Below are 27,774 nucleotides of genomic sequence, written 5' to 3'. Positions count from 1 at the left end.
GCCACCACACCCAGCCCACTTTTTACTTTAAAAAATCCACTTCTCTCTATCCAAGAAAAACTTCACACATAAACCATTTGGAAGTGAGAAGTGCATTTTTTTTTCCAATTTAAAAATGTCTTTTCTAATTAAGGAAGTATGACATGTCCACTTTAGAAAATTTGGCAAAGAGGCAAATTTTTGAATCTCAAAAATAAATTGGTTTCTAAAGAAGACACAATGTGAACCAGAGCAAAGAATTCTGGGCAGATGTAAGATGGCCCCTGTCATGGCAAGGCTGCTTAGACTCTGGAAGGATTGACAGATGACTGATGTGACCTTTCCTTTGGATGAAGTCCAAGGTTCCTGAGCAGGGAACGAGCAACTCCTTCCAGGTTCAGTCCTTCCATGTAGATGAAATGGTTCCTCAAAACCTCATGGGAACTATGCAGTCAAAAACATGGGTTAGTGTGAGTTTTTAGGGGAAGGTGAGAACTGTCCTCCCTGAAGAGTTTTTGTAGCTCCACTCCTGTCAGAGAGGGTAGAAGGGAGAAGGGGAGTGGGCGTTTTAGTCATTGAAATTGCTCATTTCACCCCTCTCTCCCTGCTCTGTGTGCAGTGGTCTGACGCCCCCCAAACGCAGCCGTGGGAAGCCAGCCCTGTCTCGAGTGCCCTTCCTGGAAGGTGTGAACGGAGACTCTGACTACAATGGCTCAGGTGAGGAGCAGTGTTCAGGCAGAGCTGAGGGGGCCAGGCCTTCTGAGGAGCCAGCTCTTCAGGCTGCTGCACTGCTGGGGCTCTGTACCAGGCAGCCAGTCCCTGAGCTCCCCCAAACTCTTGGGCCCTTGGGCAGGGAGATGGCCCTCTCCCAGGCCAATCATACTCTTTTTTTTTTTTTTCTTTTAATTGCATCTTAAATTTGAATAGGTTATACATGCCCATAGTAATAAAAATCAAAAAAGTACAAAAGAGTGTATAATGAAAGCTAGCACTCCCCTCCCTGGAACATCAACTGCTAGCATTTTCTTTTCTATCTTTCCAGAGGTAATCCATATGTATACAAGCCAAAACTTGCATGAATAATTAAGAGAGTGAGTAGAGAAGCCTAATATGCACATGTTCCTCTAAACCATTCCTTTTTTCCAGCTAGTAATATATCTTGGAAATCCTTCTGTGCTTTTTATTGGCTTCCCAGTGTCCCATTATATAGGAATGCCATCATTTGCTTAGCCAGTCCTCCAAAGATGGACTTTTAGATTGTTTTCATTTATTATCATAACCAGTGTTGCAGTGAGCAACCTTATGCATAGATAATTTTATATCCATAGGGAGCCTATCCATAGAAGTGGAATTACTGAATTTAAGGAAGTGTATGTTTGTAATTTTCATGGATACTGCCTGTCCCCATTCACAAACGTTATCAGTGATAGCCTGTATCACTGAATCTCGCACATACATAACCCTGTAGTTTTATGGGCCCTGTCTCCTTGGACAAAGGGAATAAAGGGCAGGGCAGGACCTGGGGGAGAGGCCTGGGGTGGTGCTCAGGTGGGACAGGTGCAGAGCAGGCTGTTCTCTGAGCTCACTTCTGTCCAGCCCTGCTGTACAGGGGTGTGTGCTCCCTGGATGCCCTGTCTTTGAAGTTTCCATCTAACACACAGGCTGCAGGGCTTCTCTTCCTTCTTTCCTTTACCCAACTACTTTATTTTCCCTTAGCATCAGTTTCTTTCTCGTATGTGTGTTGATGGATGCATGCCTGTGTGTTTCATTGCTTTCCGTAATTGTCAGTGCCCAAAAGGCTGGGCTCATGTCAAGATGAATTTGTACAGCATCTCACACAAAGCCAGGAGTGGATTGGCACACTTTGTGCTTCTGGTGGTGACATCTTATTCTTACTTTTAAAACCACATGCTTATTAAAATGATGCCAAAAGATATTGACCTCCCATAGTTCCATCACCGTAACATGATTGTCTTCATTTCTCTGTGTTGCCTTCTGTTTATTTTAGGCACATTTTTAACAAAATGCTGATCCAAACACATGTACTTTTGTATTCTACTGTTTTCAATTTTTTTTGTACTTTCTTCATGTTGACACATAATCTTTATATATCTCATGTTATTGGAACAATGTATCTAACAACGCATTATAATTTACTTAACCATTCTATTGTTAGGCATTTGGGTTTTTTCCAGCTTTTAACATTATATGTAATGTAGTGAACCCATATTTTTGTTTAAAATCCTTTTATTCATCTTGAAAGTTATTTTTCTTAGAATAAATTCCCAGAGAAGGAATTTACTGGAACAGGTGGTTCATACATTTTTTAAATGGCTCTTCAGACATACTGCCAAATTATATTCCATAAGGATGGGTTTGGTCTGCAGTTGCATTAGTAGTATGTGATTGCACCAGTTTCTACTCAGTCTACCTCTTTGGTATTGGATTTTATCTTTTTATTGTTACTGCTGTTGATTCAATAGGTGCAAAATACTATCTTATAATTTTAGTGCATTTTTTAAAATTACAAGTAGAGTTAAGCACAGTAGCTCACACCTGTAATACCAGCACTTTGGGAAGCCGAAGTGGGAGGGTTGCTTGAAGCCAGGAGTTTGAGACCAGCCTGGGCAACATAGTGAGATCCTATCTCTACAAAAAATGAATAAATAAAATTTTTTAAAAAGTGAGGTAGTAATATTTCTTTAGAAATAACAATTTCCACTCTGTTAGATTTGGACTTTTTTCTTTGGTTGAGTGTGGTCACCTGCCCATTCCAGTGTATAGATGGGGGGAGGGAAAGAGAGGTTCTTCTGTGTGTTCAGAAGCATCTGTGAAGCACTCATTCACATGTGCTAGTGCATTGAGTGCAGAGCAAAGTAAGATGAAAAGATGCAGTGCCTGCCCCAGGGATACCCAGTATCAGGTTCTGACAAAAGAAGACATGCGAAGGACTTGCAGACCGCTTAGCTCTGCTAAGTGCTGTGCATCCAGGTGACCTAGGTGGCCAGGTGTGACCCTGTCAGAAAAGAGCTCAGTTAGCAAGTAATTTTACCAGGATGTCTTCCCTGGCATCTTTGTCCATGAAGCCTCCATCATGAGGACTCCCCACTCAGGGAGGCGCAGAGAGCAGTATGTGGCATTGCCCAAGCTGGATTTTGGCCCTTCTCCCTAAGGCTGTGAGGATGAAGCAGTTACATTTTTCCAGGGAAAGCCATCTTAGGTGTTCTAGTTCAGAGGTCGGTAAACTATGGCCTATTGCCTATTTTTGTATGGTCCATGGGCCAAGAATGGTTTTTACGTTTTGAAATGATTGAAAAGAAAATCAAAAGAAGAATGATATTTTATAACATGTGAAAATTACATGAAATTCAAATTTCAGTGTCCAAAAAATAAAGTTTTATTGGGACATAGCCATGCTCATTCATTTATAGATTGTGTATGTGACTGCTTTCATGCTATAACAGCAGTGTTGAGTAATTGCAACAGAGGCCGTGTTGCCCACAGAAGCTAAAATATTTACTATTTGGCCCTTTACAGAACTAGTTTGCTGACCCCTGATCCAGTCTAACTTCTAAGGAAAGGAGAGGGAAAAGGAAGGGTGGAGGGGATGTTGTGACTCATTCCTGGGTTGCCCCAGTCAAATGGAGGCCACAGGCAGGCCTTTTGGGTACCATTCCAAGTCCCCTTTGGGTGCTGTCTCCTCCCCTCCCCCACCCCCCAGGCAGAAGCCTCCTGCTGCCCTTTGAAGACCGCGGAGACCTGGAGCCCTTGGAGCTGGTGTGGGCCAAGTGCCGAGGCTACCCCTCCTACCCTGCCTTGGTGAGTCTGCCCCAGACGCCACCCTCCTACCTCCCCTGCCTTGCCTTGGGGGCTAATCTGATTGGATTAAGCCAGCAGAGTATGGTGGGAGTCAGAATGTCTTTAGCTGTAGATGGGAGGGGGGTTTTGCCCCAGCCTGAGTGGGTCAAACTAGCAAGGCTCCCAGCTTGGGGCACTAAAAATAGGCTAAAAGTATGCAGATGAAGGCCAGGGTTTTTAGAGTTTTAATGGCATTTAATAGCATTTATTTATTTCCTTATGCATAAAAGTAACAGGGCCCATTTTAGAGAATCTTTAAAGCTACTGATAATGCTTAGACGTTTTATTAAATATTTGTCACGCTAAGTCTTTGAAATACTGAGGAAAGTATGATTATTCCATTTTCTAAGGAAGAAAACTGACTATTTGTGGTCATTCAGCTAATAAATGACAGGGTTGGAATTTGAGCCCAGGGCTTAAAATGTGTGACGTCAAAGCCTGTGTTCTGAGCCACTGAGTTCAAAATCATCCACAGTCCTGTCTATTCAAGGATAATTTGGGGTGTATATCCACTTACTCTTTTATAGAAAATGTATAAATATGCATATATATGAGACCATACTGCTTTTAGCCTCCCTTTCACCTAACAGCATATCATGAACATGCACATCTTATGCCATTAAACATTCTTTGTCAACATCACTTTTAATGATTGCATTGTCTTCAGTTGTATGCATGTACCATATTTTAACCATTCCCTAGTTGGTCACTTAGATTGTTTTGAATTTTTCACTATGATAAACAGTTGGCAATAAACTTCATTGTAGCTTTACCCTTGTGCACATCCATGATTATTTCCTTACAGTGAATTCTTAGGAGTCCCTTCTTGGGGCAAAGTCTATGCAGAATTCTGATACAAGTTGCCAAGTTGCCGAAAGTTCATTTTGGTTTATACTCACACCAGCAGTAACTAAACTTTTCATTTCTTTCATAGTAGCAGCAGCTAAAAATTCAATTTTTGCCACCTTGATTGTTATTTCTGAACTCTGTCTCAGTTAGAGAGGTAGTGTCCATCTGGCTCTGGAAGATACCACTGATACTAAACCTTTGAGGCATGTCAGAATAATCTGGGGAAAATTTTAAAACAATACCCATGTCAAGTCACCTGCACCCCAGCACTATCAGATTAGACTCTCTGAGGCCAGACTGAGGCATCAATATTTTTTAGAAAACATCCTAAAGGATCTGTAGCCAGGATTGGGAACCACCCCACCAAGCTCTTACATGTATACAGGACTCTGGGTTTCTCCCAGCCCCTTCATATCTGTGACTTTAACAGCAGCCTTTTAAGATAAGGAGAGGAGGAATTCTGATCCTGTTTGGTCAGATAAGGAAATCATAGTCCAAAGAGGTTGTATTAATACAGTTTGTTGGAGCCATATTGGAAACCATGTTGCCTACTCTACTCACTCCTTAGCAGTAGCAGGTGGGAAAAATTCATACTGATCTAGCAACTGAAGAGTTAGGGCCTGGGGCTGCCTGCCTTCACAGGGCTCTCTGCCTTGCCAGCGGTGAAACTGCAGGACTCCCAGCTCAGTCATTAAAGAAGTGATTAAGCTGTGCAGGTTTGGATTTAAAAAACAAACAGAATACCTCACAATGCAAAAACACTAGCCTAAAATTCATCTTTTTTTTTTTTTAATTACCCTCTTAATTATACATTTTCTGTTATGATTAAAGAAATTCAGCCACCACCTGAACACAACCTGTGTTTTTATTTTGGTGTATGCTCTCCTAGTCTTTTTCCTATGCATTCTTCAGTATGTATTTGCATCCATAGATAGTGGATATAAAGTTTTTAATTTTTTCTGGCTCTTGTCTGTTTTTTTCCTTGTCTTTTAAACATTTTTTCTTTTTTTTGGGTAAGAGTAATATACTACATTATAGAAGTTTGGAAAAACAGGGGGAAAAAAACAACACAAACCCCACCATTCTAGTGTTGACTCCAAGCATTTTGTATCGTTCTTTCTATTTATTGTTCACATATTCATATTATAGTTGTAATAATAGTGTATGTACACTTATGTTAAGTTTTATCACAAGCTTTGTTACCATGCTGTTTTACATTTGCATAGTATTCATTGAATGAATGGACCATTTATTATTTTGGGACATGAAAGCTCTCCTCAGATGGCAGACTTATCCACCTTGCTTTTGCCCTCGGGAAATTTTTCACAATCTACCCTCTGCAAGCACCCTGGGTTCCGAGGCAGGAGCCAGCATGCCTTAGTCAAGAGGAAACATATCAGAGTAGCCTCACTGTCTTGTTTGGTAATCAAGGAAGCTTACAAGGGCTTGTATGGTGGTTCTTGTTAGGACTCTTCAATCCCAGGAGGGACAGACAGCCTGGGAGAGAGAGTTTTGATCAAATTACACACCCGGTGGGTGGGGTAAGGTGGTTCTTCCTTAGAGTAAACGCATAACCAGAACAACTGCTTTCAGCTGCTTATCTTAAGAGGGATGTCGTGAAATTGGCAGACGTGCAAAGGTAAATAATGAGAGCAGTTTATTATGAGAAGGGGCCCAATGGGACAGCATATGGGAAGTAAGATTGCTCTGTCTCTGGAGAAGGCTGCTTCCTCAGTAAGTTCCCAGTCTTTGCTCCCAGAGCTATTAGCTCTCTGCTCTGGAGGCAGGGGCTGCGTAGGAGGCAGTGGGCTGTGGAGGCCCAAGCCTTGTCTGGTTTTAGTCCCAGTGTGATTTTAGCCAGCTACATCCTGCTTCTGTGCTTGGTGTTTTCCTCTGTCAGCTAACACCTGTCAGCAGACTTCTCAGCATCAGCAAGAGATTGAAATGAGATGATGTGTGAATAATTAGGAGCTCTGGAAACTTTGAAAGTGCTCCCTAGACCTGGATTTTGATTGTTGTGTTGATGCTGCCGGGCATTTTGCTGAGCACCCGCCTTCTCTGAGCCAGGCAAGGCGGGGCTGGATGCCAGAAGCAAACCTGAAGAAGGGCCCAGCTGCTGCCCTTGTGGAGCTTGTTGCCTCAAGGATTAATGCCTCCAGTGGCCCTTGTTTCCACCCACATCATCCCCCTCTCCATCAACCTCCAAGCTCATTCTCTAGCTATACACTGAGCCTCCTCTCTGATCTTACCATGGAGGTGTCACAAATATACCTGGTCCATGTATCAGGAAGGATTGTAGTCAGACAGAAAGGTAGTGGGTAACCAGAGACCTTGTTAGAACCAACTGGATGGCCTTCCTGATGCAGAGCCTTCTTCATAGCTGTGGTACCTAGGGAAGGCCCCCGAGCATTTGAGGTGAATTGCAAAGGTACTAAAGGGAAATTGACAGGAAAAAAAAAGTGACCTGTACTCTTCTGTCCTAAGGGACATTGGAGGAAGAGGTTTGCCTGTCTGGTCTGGACATCAAAGATATCCCACTCAGACCTGATACTCCCCTGATGTAGGTGCTTCAGCAGTTGGTCCTGCAGCAGGGGTGCTGCTCACCCTGGCCTCCCTCACTGAGTGCCCATCTTCTATTCTGCCTCCAGATCATCGATCCCAAGATGCCCCGGGAGGGCCTCCTGCACAATGGCGTTCCCATCCCTGTCCCCCCGCTGGACGTGCTGAAGCTGGGAGAGCAGAAACAGGCAGAGGCTGGAGAGAAGCTCTTCCTTGTCCTCTTCTTTGACAACAAGCGCACCTGGTTAGTGGGTGCTGCTGTGAGGGGGCTGAGGGGCACGCCAGGGGTCTGTGCTAGTGAGGTACACAGAGGGGCCATGGATGCAGTTACCCTGGTTTCCACCCAGGTGAAGGGGAAGGCATTACTTGCCAGCAACAGGCCTGTACTTGCCATGTTAATAGTAACTGAGGGGTGTTGCAGATCAGATTCCCTGGGAAACACTCTGAGGTCGAGACTTGCATCAGGAGGCTTATTGAGGAGAGCTGTGGAGTGGGAGTGATGCAGCACTGGGCAGAAGTTGCAATACAGCCCACTTGCTGTCTCACCTCATCCATTGGGCACATCTGGAGCTGGGTGGCTCAACAAGATAGAGATGTCAGGAATTGGGGCTGTGCCTTTTTGCCCTGTGCCAACTAGTAATTGAATGCCACTGCCCCAAGGGAGGGGTGTGGCCTGGGCCAGAGGCTTCCTTGGTGGAGGGTGATTCCTAGTGAGGGACTCAGATGAGAGCCTGTCGGCTTCCAACACTTCCAGTAGCTTCTGGGAAGCATGTTTCCATCCTGAGGGGGGTTCTGGCCAGTGGAGTGTCCACTACAGGAGACTTGCTCATTTATGGTTTACAGTACTTAAGGTTTCTCTTAGCACCAGCAAGAGAGTACTTTCACCTTAGCTTCTATAGAGTGAGGAGGGAGAACTAGCTAATAAAAATAGTGATAATAGCAGCTGCCATTGAGTGCTTACTGCATGTACTTATGCAGATTGCTTTATATATCTGATCTCTTTTAATCCTCATTTAAGTCTTCATTAATCCCCTCATAATCCATTTTGCAGATGAGGAAGTTGAGGCTCAGAAAGTCCAGATCCTGTAGCCAGAACTGAGATACAAAACAAGATCTTGTTCCAAAGGCTGTATTCTTAGCCACATGTTGTATTCACCTGGGAAGCTTTAAAAACACACACACAGTGTGCAGGCCCCACTACAGATGAGTTTATCAGTTCCTGGCACCAGCTGTACTTGCTAGCCATTGCCCCCTAATTCTCCAAGGCAAGGCGAGGCTCAGAGCCCCCCAGGGTGGCTCAGCTGGCCCCAGAGGGCAGCAGGTGGGCCTTTCTTAGCCTATGGACCCTGACAACTCTCCAAACAGAGTGAGGGCCCAGAGAAGGACCTAGCTGCAAAATTGATTTCATGCCATTCCCCCACCCTACTCCTGCATATCCTGCTTGCTGCCCTGACCTGCTAGGTTCTTGGTGGCCTCCTGCATGGAGTCTCCCAATTTACTTCCCTCTGCCCTGTACCCTCTCCCTGGTTTTGCTGGTCCTGGCCAAGTGGGGCCACAGGAGCCCCCTGTGAGACCCACTACTGCCCAGCCTCTTACTGTGCTTGCATTTCAGGCAGTGGCTTCCAAGGGACAAAGTCCTGCCCTTGGGTGTGGAAGACACCGTGGACAAGCTCAAGATGCTGGAAGGCCGCAAGACCAGCATCCGCAAGTCAGTGCAGGTGGCCTATGACCGTGCGATGATCCACCTGAGCAGAGTCCGGGGGCCCCACTCCTTCGTCACTTCCAGCTACCTGTGAGGGCGGGGCTGGGCCTGCATCTGCTTGCCCTGCCTCCGTCCCGCGGGGCACAGAGAATCCTCTTCTGCCCCTGCCAGATGTATGGCCGGCAGCTTCCCCCTCTATGGTAGGCCAGGGACTGGGCTTCCTCCCCACTAGGGGCAAGGCCCCAGTTTTGACCAATTGCATGGTTCTCCTGGCAGGCCTGCTGTGTGCCAAAAACTCCCACCCAAGATCCCTCAGGGGATTTTTTACTGAAGAACCAGTTAGAAGTAGAAAGAGCTGTGGGGCTTGGGCCCAACTTAGGAGATGGACCCCACCCAGATGGCAAGAGGTCCTGGGCTCCTTCTTGAGGGGCTGCCTGGCCCCCTCCATCCTGCTCCCATTAACTACACCTCAGGGCGGGTGAGGTTCTGACACTGATCCCAGAGATGCTGTGGATATGCCAGGGTCCCAAGGGGAATCTCCCCAAGCTCACTGTCTCTCCCGCTTATCGCCCATTCTCACACCTCTTCCCTGTCCCATCTTCTGTACCCATTGCTCACCTTTTCTTTTTCTCTTGTGCCAAACTGACAGAAACCGTCACCACACTGGTCCTTTTCTGTAATGTCTCATTCCCCTTGAGGCCAGCTGCTATGCCAGGTGGTGTCTCTGCCAGGCTCCTCAGGGCCCAGACAGAGGCCAGCCCACAACCTGTGACCCCCTCCCCCAGGACATCACCTCCCACCCACAGACCTTCCCTTTTGCTGTCGACACAACTTCCCAGCTCTGCGAGTGTGCCCCCTGGATCAAGGCGGGTCCCCTCTTGTTTTCCTTTGCTGCCACGAGGTGGTCCAAGCCTCCAGAGTAGGCTCCTGTCAGGCTGGGTGTGCGAGTGTCCATCTGTCCACGTGGACGTCGAGGGTGGTTGGGATGGAGCTGTGCCCGTCAGTGGGGTCTGCCCTCTCCCCCCTTTTCTCCTCTCTTCTCTCCTCATGGACTTTTTCTGCAATTGCAGTCTTAAGCTTCACTCTCCACCACCCGGATGGCATGGCGCCTGCCACCAAACATCTTCCTGGCCTGCACTCTGCCCTGCCCTGCCTAGCCTCTGCTACTCCTACTTCCCAACTTCAGGGAATGCATTACTTTTATTTCAAACTCTCTGCCTCCTTCCTTCTTTCTCTTCAACCCCCTCCCCACCTTCACCTTCTCAAAAATGGAAGGAAAAAAACTGTGAACGGGGAATGCTGACTGACAAACCAACACAACTTTCAGAGGCTTCAGTGTCTGTTCTCTAGACATTTCTTTTCACCTCCTGAGCACCAAAGTCGCAGGGCCAGTTGCAGGCTGCTGATTGCCATGTTGATTTTTAACCTGATATTCTTTTTAATTGTTTTAAATTTTTCATAGGGGAGTTTTGGACAAAACAAAGTCACTGGGGAGATCACTGCCATTTTTACACACTTGACTTTTTAAAAATACAGCCAACCAACCACCACAACTTCTTATACATTTGGGACATGAGCCAGAGTTTAAAAGGGAACCAACAAAACACTATAACTTAAAAGGATGGGGTTTTGGATTTTGTATAATAATAAAAACAATACAGCATATGGCTAGGGAAGGACATGGTGTATATAATTGTAAAATACTGTTCTAAATTATTCAGGCCTATAGTTTCCATTATTGGAGTCCTCCATTGTGTGGCCACACAGTGTCGTTGATTTAAAGGAGCCAGTGCTTCCCCTCTCCCCAGGTAGTTGGTCAGCTGTGGACTCTGTGACCTTTGTCTAAACCTGTGTTGTAAGATCTTGGGACTTTCTCCCTCTCTTTCTATGTCTATCTCTTCCCCCCAACACTTTCTCTTCTTAGTCTCTCTTTATTTTTCAATCTCTGAATCTTTTAGTCTCTCTCTCTGAGTCTCATTTTTTAAAATGCTCTTTTAGAATGGGAAACGGCTCAGATCCTGCTGTGGCATGGGGCCTATGTGTCTCTGTCGCGTCTGCTGTGAAGCACATGATGCTCTATTTATTGTAGAAAGTGACTTTATTTGCTTTCTAGAATTGTTTATAACAGATGGTATAAGAGAGGTAATAAACAGAGAAAAATCTATGCTTGTAAAGAATACAAAAGTTAATTTTACCTACTATAATATGACTGTCTGAAACTTATTTTCTCTCTGAGAAATAAATGTTCTAATGGGCAGTAGTTGCTGTGTTGTGTTTAATCAGTAGGGACCTACCCCCTACCCTTCTCTTCCCGTTCCCTACAGCCACCTCCTCAACAGGCCAGGACCATTAAGAATGGGGTTGTTTAGCTGTTGCAGTTTCCTAGCTAGTGAGGGCTGTATCTTTTTTTTTTTTTTTTTTTTTTTTTTTTTTGAGGCAGGGTCTCTGTTGCCCAGGCTGGAGTGCAGTGGCATGATCATAGCTCACTGCAGCCTCAATTTCCTAGACTCAAGAGATCCTCCTGCTTCAGCCTCCCCAGTAGCTGGGACTACAGGCACGTGCCACCATGCCCAGCTATTTTGTGTTTGTCATTTTTAGTAGAGACGGAGTCTCACTGTGTTGCCCAGGCTGGTCTCAAACTCCTGGACCCAAGCAATCCTCCCGCCTTGGCCTCCCAAAGTGCTAGGATTATAAGTGGGAGCCACCATGCCCAGCCTCTATCTCTTGGACCCTTGGGAGCAGTGTGAAGATGTTCTCTGATTTTGCTTCCCTCCTGCACAGCGCTGGCACCTTCTTGTAGCTATTGGAAGGTCTGTCCTACCTTCCCATGCCTCGCCTTCCCTGAGGCCATGTTCCTTTAGGAGCCTCTGCTCCTCATTAAGAAGGAGAGTGACCTGGCCGGGCGCGGTGGCTGAAGCCTGTAATCCCAGCACTTTGGGAGGCCGAGACGGGCGGATCACGAGGTCGGGAGATCGAGACCATCCTGGCTAACACGGTGAAACCCCGTCTCTACTAAAAAGTACAAAAAACTAGCCGGGTGAGGTGGCGGGCGCCTGTAGTCCCAGCTACTTGGGAGGCTGAGGCAGGAGAATGGCGTGAACCCGGGAGGCGGAGCTTGCAGTGAGCTGAGATCCGGCCACTGCACTCCAGCCTGGGCGACAGAGTGAGACTCCGTCTCAAAAAAAAAAAAAAAAGAAGGAGAGTGACCCTTTGGACACACCTGGCACTTACTTACCAAGCTTGCTGAACTCGAGAGTCGAGGATGCGCACACCTCCTGTTTCATTGCTGCTGTTTTAATTCTATAGATGGGTAGCTGGGACACACACACAGGGGAATATAGGCCTCACTCCTCTTAAAGCTGGAAGGCATCCTTGAGCCTACCTGGTCTTCATTTTAAAGACAAGGGAACAGACTAGCAAAATAAAAAGACCAAGGTCAGCCAGCTGAGAAATTGTGGCAGAATTCTGGGACAAGGATCCAGCCAAGGCTTTCTTTATGGACTCCACAGCATTTCAAGACTCCACTGGCCTATTCTGTATCGTGTTCGTCTCTCAGTGGCTGTGGCTCTGGCATTTCTGGGTGGGAATGTCCTGAAAAGCAGAAGCAGAGGAGAGTTCCCAGAGACAAACTGCTTAGTTGCTGGGCATGGAATAGCTTTTCCCCTGTCCCTACTCCTATCCCATTCTGGTCCTACCTGGCTCCTACGCTTGTCTCAGTGGTGTGGCTGAGGACTCAGCGGTCTCTTGATCACTTCCTCGATGGGGCCTTTGACAGCCTTGTCACTGAAGTCAAAAAAGTGTCGAAGTTCTCGTTTTGGCCTAACTGATAAAGTACGGCCGGTGTGCTGATAATCCTTGTATTATGTGTTGGGGCTGCAAAGACACACACCCTGGTCGCAAGACACTCACAACCTGATTTATAAGATACATCTCACATAACTCCGCGTAAGACCAGCGTGAGAGTCTCAGACATGTGGAAGCGTTTAGGAGAAACCATGTTTGGTTGGGCAGTAATGAAAGCTTTCAGAAGCAGCAATTAATTCAAGCCTTGACAAATGGGGTTAAGAAAGACTTTATGAATTGTAAGTTGAATTAAAAAGACATTTGCAAAATATTTACAAAATATTTAGGGTGAAATTACAAGCTCATTCTATAAAACATTTTAGAAATAAAAGTGGCCAGATGGGTAGGATTTTAGCACGTGAGGCTAAGAAGCGGAGGCAAAGTCAAGAGAGGGATTGTGTATATTCCAGCTCCAGTGACTAGCTGACCTCCCATGTGACTGGAAGCCGCTGAGGTGGCGAGCAGTATATTGGGCTTAAAAGCCCTGTCACTGTCACTCACTGTGTGACCCTGGGCCTCTCTGAGACTGATGTAATAAAGGATCCCGCAGACAGGGCAAGGTGGGTACCATTCATATATGGCAGGTAGCAGCATTCATTGAAAGATCTGAACAGGGCAGAGACTTGACTGGAGCTTGGCAACTAACTAAACTCAAAGTTAAAAAGCAGGAGTGTTGAGACAGGATACTGGGTGGCTGCTGGAGGGATCACTGTGGGTTTTGAAGGGAGGAGAAAGTATAGTTTTTTGATGAGTTTGTGTTGTCTATGGGACATCTAAGAAAAACCTCCAGCAAGCAGATGAGAGTTGAGCCCAGAGTTCAAGAGAAAGATGGGAGCAGATGACAGAAATGTGGGCACACTGGAGACCACCTGGGCAGTTAGAAGAATGGCCAAGGACAGCAAGGAAGGCGAAGGACAGACCCGAGGAAAGCCCCTTACATTTAAAGTCTGGGATTGGGGAGAGGGAGAGACAGCACCTTTTGAGGGGTCTGTTCTCCAGGGAGGGCCTCACAGGGAATGTCAAGCCCTCATGCCACAGATGGAAGGGAGAGGCAGGTCAGATGTGCTCGGCATCACAAACAGGAAAAGGCAAGGCTGGACCAGAACTCAGCACCCAGCCCTTCCTGGTCTCCACAGACTTACATATTACTCGAAGTAGGCAAAAGTGTCCTTAATAAATTTTATCAATGTTGTGATTGAAATTCATGAACTCAAGTCTAAAATGATACCGTGATATTGGGACGTGTGTTGGAGACACTCTGACTCTTGGAATAGAGAATCCCATTCTCCTAACAAGTTTAAAAAAATCATTGAAAGCATTTGCCAAAATCCCTGGTCAGCTTGGCTGCTTCCATTAATGTATTAGATGCCATTAGCACCTGAGTGTGAATGTGCCGGTGTTCAGATGGGCTCTCCTGACCTGGCTAGGCTCTGAGCTTCACTTTGAGAGAAGAGCAGGGGCTAGTGGCAAGACTGCCAAGATCGGAGCAGTGCTGAAGGAGAGATGGAGGGTGTGGGCCTTGACTACCCCGAGTCTGCAGGCCTCCCACAGTGTCTGCAGTAGGGCAGTAAGTGTGCAGGTCTCTAGTCCTGCTGGCTGCAGCCTTCTGGCCTCTCCTGAAGCTGGGATGAGGGAAGGAGGTCTTTGGAGGACGGAAGTGGTTTCTCCAAAAGGTGGGGCAGAAGTTTCTTACTCTGTGGTGAGGAAGAAGTGCCAGGGAGATACGTGCTGGGCTAGAGCTGGAGGGGAGTGCTGGCTCCACCCTGGTGATAGGGGAGAGCGGCAGGGAAGTGCTGGGGAGAGAAGGGCCGGGCCCCTGGTGAGGGCGCGACCTTCAGACCTGGCCCACGGACCTAGGTGAGGACAGGCGCTCTTGTTTTTGAGCCCAAATGTTGCATTTTCCAAGACCACTCTGACCCACCACGCTCCCGACCCTGGGCCTATACAACCCACGAGACCCTATTGGGCACACACACACAGGCGGCTGGAAGTCCAGAGGAGTGGAAGAACACACCGAAAGGCACCAGCAGATGCCGACAGGCTATCCACTGCACGATGACGTGGAATTTGGCGGGGGGCGGTCGGAGTCCAGCTGCCGGGCAGCCCAGTTCCAGGGGAACACCACCTTCCCACTTCATCCTCCTTCTGGCCTCCCCATTCACCTCATTAGAGCTACCTCCACTCAATAAAACCTTGCACCCATCATCCAAGCAAGCCCACAGGTGATCCTATTTTTCTGCCACACCAAGGCAAGAACCCAGGATACTGAAAGCCCTCTGTCCTTGTGATAAGGCAGAGGGTCTAATTGAGCCGATTAACACAAACTGTCTGCAGGTGGTTAAACTGGAAGAGCATACTGTAACATACACCCACTGGGGCTTCCGGAGCTGTAAACACTCAAACCTTAGACGCTGCAGTGGGGTCGGAGCCCACGCTCCCCATGACCTGCCTGTCTGCATGCTCCCGCTAGGGGTTGGAGCTACGGGGCACCAAAGAAGCGAGCCACAACCCCATCGCATGCCCAGCGAGGGGGATAAGGGAACTTTTCCCATTTCACTGGCACCTGGGGTGACCTTCTGTCTGCCCTTTCCCTTCGAGGGTGGCAGAAGGTAATCGGGGATACGTACGTGTGTGTGTGTGTACCTATACATACGTATTCTCTTCAACTTTAATAATAAGGCCAGAACTCCCAGGCTACACGCGGTCAAACACTCTGCTACTGAGCTCTACCCCCATCACAGGCTACATAGAGTCAAAAAAGCTAATTGTCCCCAAATTTCAGAAGGGCTGTGGTGCTGTTTCCAAAAACATTTTGTGTCCTTTGCTTGACACCCGTAAGGCTGGTTGGAAGAGGGTGGATTCAGTTGAACTCCTGAAGCCGTGTCTCAATCCCTTCCTCTTCCTTTCTGCCTGGTATTGGTCCCTTTGGGGGATGCAGAAGCCATACTGGGGATGCAACGTTGATGGTTCCTCATGGGCAGGGAGTGTCACATAAGGACCCAGGGGTAGACCCCTTCCCTCCAGCTTCACAGTCCCAGGTGACACCTGAAAGCGACTTTATCTAAGCTGGTCATGAAAGATTATAAAATTTGTGGGAGTTTTTGTATGTAATGTGGGAAAATTTTTAAGTGCAAAGGAGAAATTAAGAACTACCCTTATTCTGACCACGCAGAAATTACCATTTTAATGGTCTCTTGTTTTTTCTAGGTAGAGCATGTATTTTAGTTTCTTGTACTGGGTAGTTGAGAAGTCTGTTAGCTCTCTGACATCACTGTGGAAGTTCATGGTACAACGGGAATGCAAGTCCTCCCCACACCTCCTCAGCCTAAGTCTGGCTTTTTCTCGCTTGCTGTGGATTGTGGATTGGCCCAAACCAAGCATTGCCTGTTTGTTCCTCTGTTTTGTTAAAATATTGCTAGTCTCCATAGCATTTGAAATTAGATGGGAGCTACATATCTTCATCCTGACAACTTTGCTCTCTCGGGTCAATTTCCATGGAATTCAGTCCTAGACCAAATTCTGCCCCATGTACAAACACCTAATGAGTGAGGAAGCTACCATATGGCCATATAATTCTCCTCTTGATTGAGAAGTTCCCACCTCTGCTTTCGGGTACAGCCATCAGCATCAGGAACGAAGATCACTCCACAGCAGATACAACATGCTTCCGAGGGCAGGACCAGTTAGTGGAGTAGTCAGGTCGGGAGCAGGAGGAACAGAGCCGAAACTTTGAATATTTGCATGTTTTAGATATAGTTTTACATATAGTAACTCTGGCACACAAATCTTAAGTTTAATCTCTATGAGTGTTTATATGTGTACCCACCCATGAAACTGGGACCCAGACCAAAATACAGAATGTTTCCTGTGCCCCAGAAGGTTCCTCATGACCCCGCCCAGTCAGGACCCCCTCTGCAAGTGTAACTACCATCCAGACTTGCATTGTCCTGAGTTAGTGTTGCTTGTTCTTGAACTTCACATTAATGGAATGGCACAGCTTGTGCTCTTTTGTGTCTGGCTTCTTTCATTTAACATTGTAGCTCTGAGCTCCACCCTGTTTTGCATGTAGCTATAGTTTGCTTTTTGTTGTTGCTGAGTAATAGTCCATCATCCAAACACACTACAGTTTGTGTATCCATTCTCCTGCTGATGGGCACTGGGTTATTTCTGGTTTAGGGCTGTTATAAATAACACTGCTGTGAACATTCTTGTACATGTCATTTGATGGACATAAGTGCTTGTATGTCCCAGGAATGGAATTACTAGGTCACGGGGCAGATATATGTTTAGCTTTAGTGGATTCTGCCAGTTTCCCATTTGGTGTTCAATTTACATTCCCTCCTGTATTCATCTGATCTTGCACAGCTCCCCACCTGTATTAGTCTGATCTCTCCCAGCTATAAATACATACCTGAGACTTGGTAATTTATATAAAGAAAAAAAGAGGTTTAATTGGCTCATGGTTCTGCAGACTGTATAGGAAGCATGGCTGGGGAGGCCTCAGGAAACGTAGAATCATAGCTGAAGGGGAAGGCGAAGCAGGCACATCTTATGTGGCCAGAGCAGGAGGAAGGGAGCAAAGTGGGAGGTGCTACACACTTTAAAACAACCAGATCTGGCCGGGCACGGTGGCTCACGCCTGTAATCCCAGCACTTTGGGAGGCCGAGGCGGGCGGATCACGAGGTCAGGAGACCGAGACCATCCTGGCTAATATGGTGAAACCCTGTCTCTACTAAAAATACAAAAAATTAGCCAAGTGCTGTGGCAAGTGCCTGCAGTCCCAGCTACTCCAGAGGCTGAGGCAGGAGAATGGCATGAACCCAGGAGGCGGAGCTTGCAGCGAGCCGAGATCATGCCCCTGTACTCCAGCCTGGGCGACAGAGCGAGACTCTGTCTCAAAAAAAATAACAAAAAACAACCAGATCTGAGTCATGATCCAATCACCTCCCACCCAGCCCTTCCTCCAACACTGGGAATTAAAATTCAACATGAGATTTAGGTGGGGACACATATCCAAGCCATATCAGAGTGTAGTTGCTCCACATCTGTGCCAACACACCGTACTGCCGGCCTGTGGCGTTTGCTCCAGACCCACTTGTTGAGTGACTTCCATTAAGCTCCACTGTGCAGCAAGGCCTCTGTTTTCCTTTATAGTACTTTCTGGCTTTAGAGGGAGAGTTATGAACTGCCAAGGTGCTTTTCAACTGGGGAATCCTGATTAAGAGGATGGTGAGCGGGGAGAGCTCCCTGGAGTGGATTCGCTGCTGATCCTGTCCTGGACGCCAGGGCATGAATGCACCTGGCTGTGCAGCCCAGGCTTCTCTTAGCACCCACTTCCGTACTATGGTGCCACCCAGATCCCTGCATGGGCTGTTTGGGAAATAGGGTCACACTGGACAGTCCTTTTTAGTTCAGAGCAACACAACCGTTCCCACCTCATCCTCCCCGTCACTGCCATTGGGCTCTGAGGACCCACTTCTGCTCGAGGGTTGCTTTTTTATTTTCTGTTTTTGTTTTCTTGAGATAGGGTCTCAATCTGTTGCCCAGGCTGGAGTGCAGTGGTTCGATCACAGATCACTGCAACCTGTGCCTCGTGGGGCTCAAGCGATTCTCCCCGCTCAGCCTCCCAAATAGCTGGGACCACAGGTGTGTGCACCACCATGCCCGACTAGACTAATATGGTATTTTTTGTAGAGATGGGGTTTTGCCATGTTGCCCAGGCTGGTCACGAACTCCTGGGCTCAAGGGATTCACTGGCCTTGGCTTCCCAAAGTGCTGGGATTATAGGCGTGAGCCACTGTGCCAGGCCTGAGGGACCCATTTTTGAATACAGACCCCAGCCTGTGTCCTGAGGTGTTATACTTACCAGTGGCGCAGAAAGGACCCCTGCGCATCACACCCATTGTGTCCTTGTCTACTGGCTGATGCCCAAAATTCTACCCTTAGTGCTTCATGCTTTTACCTCTCAAGGGCATGATCCTTGGGGACATGGCAGTGACCCTGGTTAGAGTGGGCCTGTTTTCCTTTAAGTGACTGGTATCCCAGTGTGAACAAAGGATGTGTGAGCAGGTTTCGATAAGGCAATACAGCAAGGACACTGAGTCCTTGAGGGGAAGGTTTAAAAGGAGATGAAAAGGGCCTACTTGCAGCTGGCTGACCTTGGTGCCACAGACGCACATTTCAGCCATCAAGGATGAAGGCTCAGAAGACTCTGAAGCAACTTCAAAGGAATCGCTCGGATCACAGGTGGGGTGAAGGTTGGAGATAAGAAGGCAGGGCCAGGGAAAAAGACCCAAGGGAGCCTCGTTTGGAAGCAGAGCTCTGGAAACAAGACTGCAGAGCCAGGGTCAAGCTGGGCAACTGTTTGAAGCCGGCCCCATCCTCAGGTGCAAGAAAGAGCATCCTCTGGGTCTAGGCCTGAGTTGTGTGCGGAGGACACAGGCTTTCCTGGGCGGGCCCTCAGGCTTCTGGCTCCACTCGTGCCTGTGGCATACACACAGGTTTTGATAGCCAGAGCCTCGCCAGTCCTCCTTTTTCTGCTCCCTGTCCCTCCCGGGACCAGGACTTGGCCTCTCCCCTCTACCTTCCCTTTTCTTCCTCCTTCCCCTATCTCCTTCTCTTTAAATTTTGTGATTTTTAAGTTCAATTGATTTATTGTCCCTCCTTGTCCCCAGCCTCCCAGTTCTCCTCCCCAGAGGAAACCAATTTCACCAGTTGCATGTGTAACTTTCCAGAGATACTTTATGCACATGAATGATGTGCATGTCCCCTTTCTCTATACAAATGGTAGCATACTTTTTATACTGTTCTAGGCCTCATTTAAAATTTTAAAATTAAATATCGAGTAGATACAAAAATAGTATAGAATATATATACATTTTAAAAACATTCACAATACAATAGGCCAGCATGGGTACCCACGCCCTGTTCTAGATAAAGAAGCTGGGCTTTTGAAACCATGTACCTCTCTCCAGGCCCACCTCCTCTTCCCCTAAATACTACCATGAATCTTACGCTTATCCTGCGCTTTTTGTTTCTTTATAATCCTACTGCCTGTTTATAATAGATTACAATAAATATACTATATTTTTATACTAAATAAGATAAATGTAATAAACATTATATGTAACAGACATAAATATATATAACACATTAATATGGTATACCGCCTCACTTTTTTGGATTATGAACAGTTTTCTACAGCTTGCTTTTATTTCACCCATAATTATAGTTCTGAAGTTCAGTGTACTGATATGCATGTCTGGAGTTAGTTCATTTTTCACTCTTGTATAGAATTCCATTGCACGGGGATACTATGATTATCTTCATTGGACTGTTTATTAATAATAATTATTATTGTTTTCTAATTTATTTTTTGAGACAGGGTCTCACTCTGTTGCCCAGTCTGGAATGCAGTGGTGCAATCATGGCTCACTGCAGCCTCAACCTCCAGGGCTCAAACGATCCTCCTACCTCAGCCTCCCAATTAGCTGGGACTACAAGCATGAGCCACCACACCTGGCTAATTTGTAAAACTTATTTTATAGAGAAGAGGTCTCACTGTGTTGCCCAGGCTGGCCTTGAACTCTCAGCCTCAATAGTCCTCCTGCCTCAGCCTCCCAAAGGGTGGCTTATGCCTGCTGGGATTACAGGCATGAGCCACTGTGCTTGGCCTCACTGGACTATTTTAGGACATTGGGTTGCTTTCAATTTTGGGCTTCTAGGAACAGAGCTGGTACAAATGTTCTTAATTGTTTCTTCTGGTGTGTGTTGGGGGGAATGTTGGGGAGTGGGGGTTGGGTAAGAACTTCTCTAGGGCATTTGCAAGGTCACTGAGAAAGTACATTGTCAACTTCAGTAGATAATGCCAAAGTTTTAAAAAGTGGTTATAACCATTCACACACCCGCTAGTAGTTTGAGCATTCCTCTGGCTCCACTTCCCACCAACACCTGCAATTATCAGCTTTTTAATTTTGTAGATGGTTTTGTGTGAAATTGTAACTCACTGTGGTTTTAGTTTTCATTTCCCTGGTTATGCATGCTGCATTGTTTTACTTAAAATATGTCTTGGTGACTATTCCATATCAGAGCAGTGAGGACTTCCTCCTCCTTTCTTGGCTGGAGAGTGTTCCATCGTCATATGAAAATCTTGTGGTCAATTTAACCCGTTCCCTATTGATAGACACTGAGTGGGCTCCAGCCTTTTGCAGTCGATTCTGCGATGCATAACTTTGTGTATAGATAGCAGGGCGCAGCTGCACATGGGGGTGTGGACATGTAGGTTTTTCACAGGAACTTCCTGAGATGCTTAGAAGAAAAGGAAAGATAGTGTTTGCTCCCCCTGGCCCTGTGCCTCCCTATTTTCAGCAAATTCCCTTAATTCCATGAGTGCCTCAGGGTCAGAATGACATCCATCCTGTCCTGTTTGTACTGCACCATCTTTTCTCTCAGTGATGATGTTCCTCTCCCACCTACATCCCTTCGAGCCACCCCCACCTCCACAAAGACTCCTCAGGAATTGTCTCTACCCAGCATCTCTTACTTTTTCTTTTCTTTTTCTTCCTTTCTCTCTTTCTCTCTTCCTTCCTTCCTTCCTTCCTACTTTCCTTCCTTCCTTCCTTCCTTTCTCTCTCTCTCTCTCTCTCTTCCCCCCTACTCCCTCCCTCCCTCCCTCCCTTCCTTTTCTTTCCTTCTTTTTTTCCTTTTTTTTTTTTTTTTTTTTTTTGATCAGAGTCTTGCTCTGTCACCCAGGCAGGAGAGCAGTGGTGCAATCATGGCTCACTGTAGCCTCAAACTCCTGGACTCAAGCGATCCTCTTGCCTCAGCCTGCCAAATAGCTAGGACTGCAGCTGCTCGCCGCCATGCCCAGCTATATTTTTTTATAGAGACAGGGTCTTGCTATGTTGCCTTGGCTGGTCTCAAACTCCTAGGCTCAAGCAATCCTCCCTGCTCAGCGTCCCCAGTCACTGCCAGACAACTTTCTTATGAACACCCCCATCTCGAGAATTCAAGTTAGTATTAACTGAGGGATTAGACTTTGCCTGGCCCTGAAAGAGAGAAAAATAAGCTGACCACCACTCTAGAGAGTGTTTAGTCTCAAAAGTGGGCACAGTAACACACACACACACACACAAAACCAACCAACCAAACAAAAAAACAGGTAAAGGCAGACAAATCCCAACCCATCCCCTATGTGCTATGCCCTGGGCAAACCCTCTGACATCCCTCAGACTCAGCTTCTTTCTCTATGAAAAGGGACAATAACACTTACCTCTTGTGGGTGTGAGGCAGATGAGGGCCAATGTTAATAAACCACTCACATTCATGCACTCACTAGTCCAAGCTTTCATTGTTGTCAATGATAATTCTAATTCGAGCAAGCTATGAAGAGGCTATGACAGACACAAAATCAGCCAGAGGGGAGCCCACATTGGAGGGCAGCCCACATCAGAGGGCGTCCTGGAGGAGGAGATGATTGAGCTGCTTCTATCAAGGTAAGCATTGTATAGGCAAGTGGGAAAATGTGCATGAATACATGGTAGGGGATGGTGAGAAGATTCTTGAAGGAGAGATCTGCAAAATCAGAAGCATGAAGAGTGAGGGAGGAAAGATTTGGACATGTTTGGGAAACAGTGCGTAAGTGGGGAGAGATGTGGATTGTAAAGGGTGTAGGACCTACTGCCCGAGAGGTGGCAAGAGCTCCATCTTTGAGAACTCAGTGGGCAAAACGAAGTCCTGGGGTGGGCCCAGGAATTGGCCCTGCACCAGAAATTCAGATGCACACTTGTGTTTGAGAATTGCTATTTTCATCTGAGGAAGGAGGTGCCGCCCAGGATGAAGGGATGTGGGGTTCAGTAGAGCAGGACCCTACTACCAGAGAGCCCAGCAGTTAGTCTGCAGGGGGCTTTGCTTTGGGAGGAAGCCTGGGGGCTGGTATTGCTTTTGACTCAAGATACTCACCTCCCCCAACTCTGCTTTGATGTGGTATCCTGCAGGCATAAGGACTGCCATGAGCTGGCGCCTGGGGCATTGCATGGGAAAGGAAAAGATGAATTGCATGTGCCCTCCAGGAAGTTTGGAAGCCAGCCTGGAGAGTGGGAAGCCAGGGCTGACTAAACATCTATAGCAACCATTTCCAGCTAAGAGCTTTAAACTCATTAGTCTCAATCTCCCAACAGTCCACGAGGGTTGGAGGCATTATGTAATTGTCATGCCCCTTTCCTGCACAGATTGAGCACCAGAGAGGTTGAGTAGCTTGGGCAAGGTCACACAGCTGGGAAGTAGTGGAGCTGGAATTCACAAGTCCATCTGATTCTAGAGCCCATGCACAGTGTTTCTTCCTCTCCCTTCCTCTTCCACTTCCTCTTTCTCCTCCTCCTCCTTCCTCTCTCTCTTTTAGATATTGCATTTACATGGTCTCAAAATCAAAGGGTACAAAAGGATATACAGTGATAATCCTCCTCCTCCTATTTCCCAGTTTTCCTTCCTAGAGAAAACTAACGGTACTCGTTTCTTGCAACTAGCTTTAGAATATTCTATTCATATATAAATGAGTATATTCCATAGATATTCTTCCCCATTTTTTAGACCAAGAAAAAAAAAAAAAAAAGGTGGCATCCTATATGTACTGTTTGGCACTGAGGTTTTTTTGTGTGTGTTTTTTTAACTTAGTATTTATTGGTAGTCTTTCTGTATCAGTTCATAAAGAGCCTTTCCTTATTCTGTTTATTATCTGCATATTCAACTTATCCTCTATTTGGTGGATGTAGAGGGGGCTTCCGACCTTACGCAGTTACAACCCATTCTGTGTGAGCATCCCTGACCTCAGGTGCAGAAGGCATGAGCAGCACATCTGTCAGATAACACATCTGTCAGATAACACCCTAGAAGGGGAGATGCTGGTGCCACTCATTACCTTCTCCTCAAATCTGCTCACAGACTTAACCATAATGACACTTCTTTCTTCTATAATCTGGCTGCTCAGGCATGTTCCTCTGACAGCACTTTCTCCCACAGACTCTGTTGCCAAACTTGGGTCTGCCCACCAGGTGCAGCAAAGCCAAGCACTGACATTGGGATTTGCAGCGAGAGAAAGCGAGGCATTTACTGCAGGGCACCAAGGAATGAGAGTCAGGCAGCTCATGCTTAAGTCCTGAACTCCTCAGTGGCTCACAGGTAAGGGTTTTTAAAGGCAGGGAGGCAGAGGTTACAGGCAAAGTCATAAATCAATTCGTGGAGGCTGTGTATCGGTTTGACCTAAAAGGGTGGGACATCTTGAAGCGGGGCCTGCAGGTCATAGGTGAATTCAAAGACCCTCTGATTTGTGATTGGTTAAGGAGGCAAAGCTTTGTCTAAAAACCTGGGGTCAGCAGAAAGGAATGTTGAGCTCTGGACCGTGGGCGTGACTTCCTCCAGGCCCCTCAGGAAGAAATGTTGAACAAAGAATGGTGGTCTGAGTTCAGTCCTCGGCTCCCAACTGAAGTCTCCGTGCCAGTGGATGGCATTTTCCACTGTGGGGGGCCTGGGTTTCTGAAAAACAACTCAGAAACGTACATTAAGATGTTATCTTAAGTTTCAATAGGGAACCAAGTATTTTGTGACTAACTTCCTTGGCTATTTTCTTAAAAAAGCTATTATTACCTTCTTGCTTATTGTGTTCATTTACTCTCAGGACTAGCTAGGTGCCTGGAATTTCCCTTGAAAGAACTCAAGATTTTCCTTTATTTCCATTCCTGGCAAGGGAGTTATGCCTGGCAGGCCCTTAAACTCTGTCTCAACTCTGACTATCTGGATGCTGGTCCTGTCTTCCGGGCACTGCTGCGGGGAGGGGTGGGTGGCTGTGCCCCTGTGCCCAGCACACAGTAGTGGGCACTCAGCATGGGGGAGCTGCATCTGCTCTTCTGGGGCATTGTCATTTACCTTCAAGGAGCATTTCCTCATTCGGTCCTCACAACAGCCTTGTGGGTACCTGGCAGGAACCGTCATCCCCACGTTACAGGTGGGCAAACAGGGGCTCAGGGACATCCTGATTTGGCCTTGGCCTCATTGGCTGAGGAGGAAATCCAGGCCCCCTGACTCCCCACACAGTCTCACTCCTCGCCCCGCCCCTCCACACTGCCTCCCAGCGGCTGCTGAAATGCAATTAGTCAAGGAAGGACCTGCTTTTCAGCTTTATACTGTCTTGTTATTCCACACACAGAAATACCAATGGCACAGGGCCATCTCAGCCTGTTTTTGTTTGCCAACAAACATGAGAAAGATTAGGATATCTAGCCAACATTTTGTGAGTCCTCACAACACTGCAGGCAGGTCTCTGTGCACATATGTGCTCATCTACTTCTCAGAAACAGAGGGGTGGGGGCTGGCATCACCCCTGCTGCACAGAGGAGGATAACAAGTAGCAGGGAGCAGAGCCAGGGTTTAAACAGATCCCACAGTTTTAGATTTTTTTTTTTTTTTTTTTTTTTGACAAGGTCTTTCTCTGTCACCCAGGCTGGAGTGCAGTGGTACAATCATTGGTTCACTGCACCCTCCGCCTCCCAGGTTCAAACAATTCTCCCATCTCAGCCTCCCAAGTAGCTGGGATTACAGGTGCGTCCACCACCACGCCCAGCTAATTTTTGTATTTTTACATGTTGCCTGGCCATGTTGTCCAGGTCGATCTTGAACTCTTGAACTCAAGTGATCCACCCACCTTGGCCTGGAATTACAGGTGTGAGCCACCGTGCCTGGCCAGATCCCGTGTTCTTAATTCCTCCTACCAATCAATTACATTAGTTATATGATACTGATAAATTGTCATTATCAATGTAATTCAAGCCTCTGCTGAAACGGTGGCGATCTACTTGGTATGATTTCAGAGACAACAGGAAGGTCCTTTACGCATAAGAAACTAGACGCCTTCCCACCCAGCTTCGAGTCACTCACAATTGCACAACTCGAGCTCCATCCTTTTCGCCCATGACTTTGAGCCCCGTTGAAACGAGATCCTGCCAGGTGTTTCTCAGTCTTCTAATGCTCAGGCCTGCTTTTCGTGACACAAACAGCTCTGTCCCTTTCTGTAGTTCTGATTATGAAAACAAAAGGTTCTTCCCACATGTAAAATTACACAGTACTCTTAAATACGTCTTCTCGAACTCCATTGCCCCATCCCAGACTCAGGACTAGCCTCCGGCGCGCTTACCGCTGTCTCTGCTTTCCGCACTCCCTGCAGATTTTAGCTCCCATCTCGTGTCCTCTCTCCAGCTCCTCCTGCCTCCTGCATGTTGGTTTCACCATCCACTCACCAGCCCCGCCGATGGTGCCCTGGCCTCCCAGTTCTTTGACCTCCTCTCCCCAGTGATCTTCTGGGGCTCAGCACTCAGGTTCACCGTCAAGCTTGAGCCCTCCAGAGAAGCCACTGTCAAATGTCTTTCCGGCTCCTACCTTGAAGCCATCGCCCCCTCAGGGCCCTACAGTCTACTGACCTCACCCCCATTCAAATCCCTACTCCCTCCTTTACCAGCCTAAATTCCAGGGTTAGTTATTCTAGTCCCTACCTTTTCTGTACTCTCCCCTCTGCATCCCAAGCTGGACTGTACTCGCTTGGCAAAAACCCCAATCCAGTTAGATCCAGCTCTCTGCCAGCTCTGCCTGGTCTACTGTGTGTCTTACTTGCGTATTTTATTACCTCTGACGCCCCCACCAGCATGTTGACCCCACGGGGACAGGGGCTACGTCCCTGCTACTCTGCCCTAGCAGCCAAAGAGTATCTGGTACATAGTAAGTGCATATTCATTAAAGTATATAGTTGAAGAACGATTTTTTTCCTGGGTGTGGAGAAGGATCTGAGAGCAGGTTTACCATAGTATCTGGAAAAAAGTAGAGGGTGGAAGTTGCATTGTGTCCAAGTGGGCTAGAGGAAGGTCGAGGAGGCAGGTATAAGGAGGCAAAGCCCAGGGGCTCCTTCAGTTTGCCCAAGAGAATGCCACCATTCTTTCCTAATTAGCTCTTTTTGGTCTGAGAGAAGATCTTAGAAGAGTATTTCATTCTTGAGCTCTAATCATAGGATTCTGAACCTTTACTAAACTGTTGCTTCCTCCAGTCTTGGTTACTCAAGGCTCCCGAGCCAACTTTTGGATGGCTGTGATTATCTGGGATGTCTCAGGAGTGACTAACCATTTACCTCTTCCAAGTTCTGAATTTTACAACAGGAAATTGAGCCCAGAGAACAGAAGGACACATGGGTGCTGCTGGTAGAGCCGGAACTGGAACCCAGATCTGCCTCCAGTCCCCGGCTCGTCTGCCACCGTGTGCCATGCCCTCTCTCTGTTGTCACATGCAATCACTTGCCTGATTGTCCACACCCTTAAAAGAAGCAGAGAAAATGTTTGGTGTAATCCACACTGAACACTCAGATGAACAATGCTGTGGGAGGGAGATGGTTAAAAAAAAAAAAAGGAAAAGAGAAAGAAAAGAAAAATGCAGCGGAGAACAGATTGAAGGATCCGACAAGGCTCTGGTGAACCTGCAAAACTTACTTCCTGGGCGACAGCACAGTTCTCGGGACTCTGCATGTAGCACCTCATCTACTCCTCCAGCAACCCTCTGAGGAAGGCTGTTATTATTATGTCTATTGTATTGAGACACAAGGAAGTAAGGAAGTTGTGTAACCACACACATTGTTAGGAAGTGACAGAGCCTGAATTCAAACCCTGCTTGACTCGGGCTCATGCTTTATAACCTTATTCTTTAGGTGTCTTAAATGCTGCATCAAAATTGCTTTTCAATTTTTTTTTTTTTTTTTTGAGACGGAGTCTTGCTCTGGTGCCCAGGCTGCAGTGCAGTGGCGCGATCTCAGCTCACTGCAACCTCTGCCTCCTGGGTTCAACGATTCTCCTGTCTCAGCCTGCTGAGTAGCTGGGATTACAGGTGCATGTGACCACGCCCAGCTAATTTTTGTACTTTTAGTAGAGACAAGGTTTCGCCATGTTGGCCAGGCTGG

The 27,774-nt window shown here is 47.0% G+C and overlaps 2 protein-coding genes and 1 long non-coding RNA gene across 13 annotated transcripts in view; 2 read left to right on the top strand and 1 right to left on the bottom strand.

Moving 5' to 3' along the window:
• BRPF3 (bromodomain and PHD finger containing 3) overlaps window positions 1-11,207 on the top strand; it is a 35,499-nt gene extending 24,292 nt beyond the window's left edge. For 3 of the 5 annotated variants that reach the window (XM_015136246.3, XM_015136245.3, XM_078000104.1), the window contains exons 10-13: window positions 599-696; window positions 3,701-3,798; window positions 7,335-7,489; window positions 8,858-11,207. In XM_015136246.3, the coding sequence (XP_014991732.1) occupies window positions 599-696; window positions 3,701-3,798; window positions 7,335-7,489; window positions 8,858-9,041 (535 nt within the window). In that variant the 3' untranslated portion in view covers window positions 9,042-11,207. The remainder of the gene's footprint in view (window positions 1-598; window positions 697-3,700; window positions 3,799-7,334; window positions 7,490-8,857) is intronic. The other 2 variants (XR_013416471.1, XR_003728991.2) reach the window with 1 other exon arrangement.
• Window positions 11,208-21,875: 10,668 nt separating this feature from the next.
• Window positions 21,876-27,774, top strand: part of PNPLA1 (patatin like phospholipase domain containing 1) — a 74,129-nt gene continuing 68,230 nt past the window's right edge. For 4 of the 7 annotated variants that reach the window (XM_078000208.1, XM_078000206.1, XM_078000204.1 and 1 more), the window contains exon 1: window positions 22,020-22,285. Coding sequence is in view for 3 of the 7 variants with exons in the window: in XM_078000204.1 (XP_077856330.1) it covers window positions 22,263-22,285 (23 nt within the window). In the remaining 4 variants the exon portion in view is untranslated. Of the gene's footprint in view, window positions 22,286-27,774 lie in introns of all 7 variants that reach the window. The other 3 variants (XM_078000207.1, XM_078000205.1, XM_028847623.2) reach the window with 3 other exon arrangements.
• LOC144340404 (uncharacterized) lies at window positions 23,945-26,367 on the bottom strand. The gene is made up of 5 exons (XR_013416509.1): window positions 26,330-26,367; window positions 25,975-26,049; window positions 25,719-25,857; window positions 24,711-24,759; window positions 23,945-24,320 (listed from the first exon to the last, which is right to left on the bottom strand). It is a non-coding gene; the product is annotated as an uncharacterized LOC144340404 (long non-coding RNA).

The sequence above is a fragment of the Macaca mulatta genome, chromosome 4 (assembly GCF_049350105.2).
Source record: "Macaca mulatta isolate MMU2019108-1 chromosome 4, T2T-MMU8v2.0, whole genome shotgun sequence".
Lineage (NCBI taxonomy): Eukaryota > Metazoa > Chordata > Mammalia > Primates > Cercopithecidae > Macaca > Macaca mulatta.
Note: the sequence above shows the minus strand (reverse complement) of the source record. Positions and strands in the feature narration are given on the sequence as shown.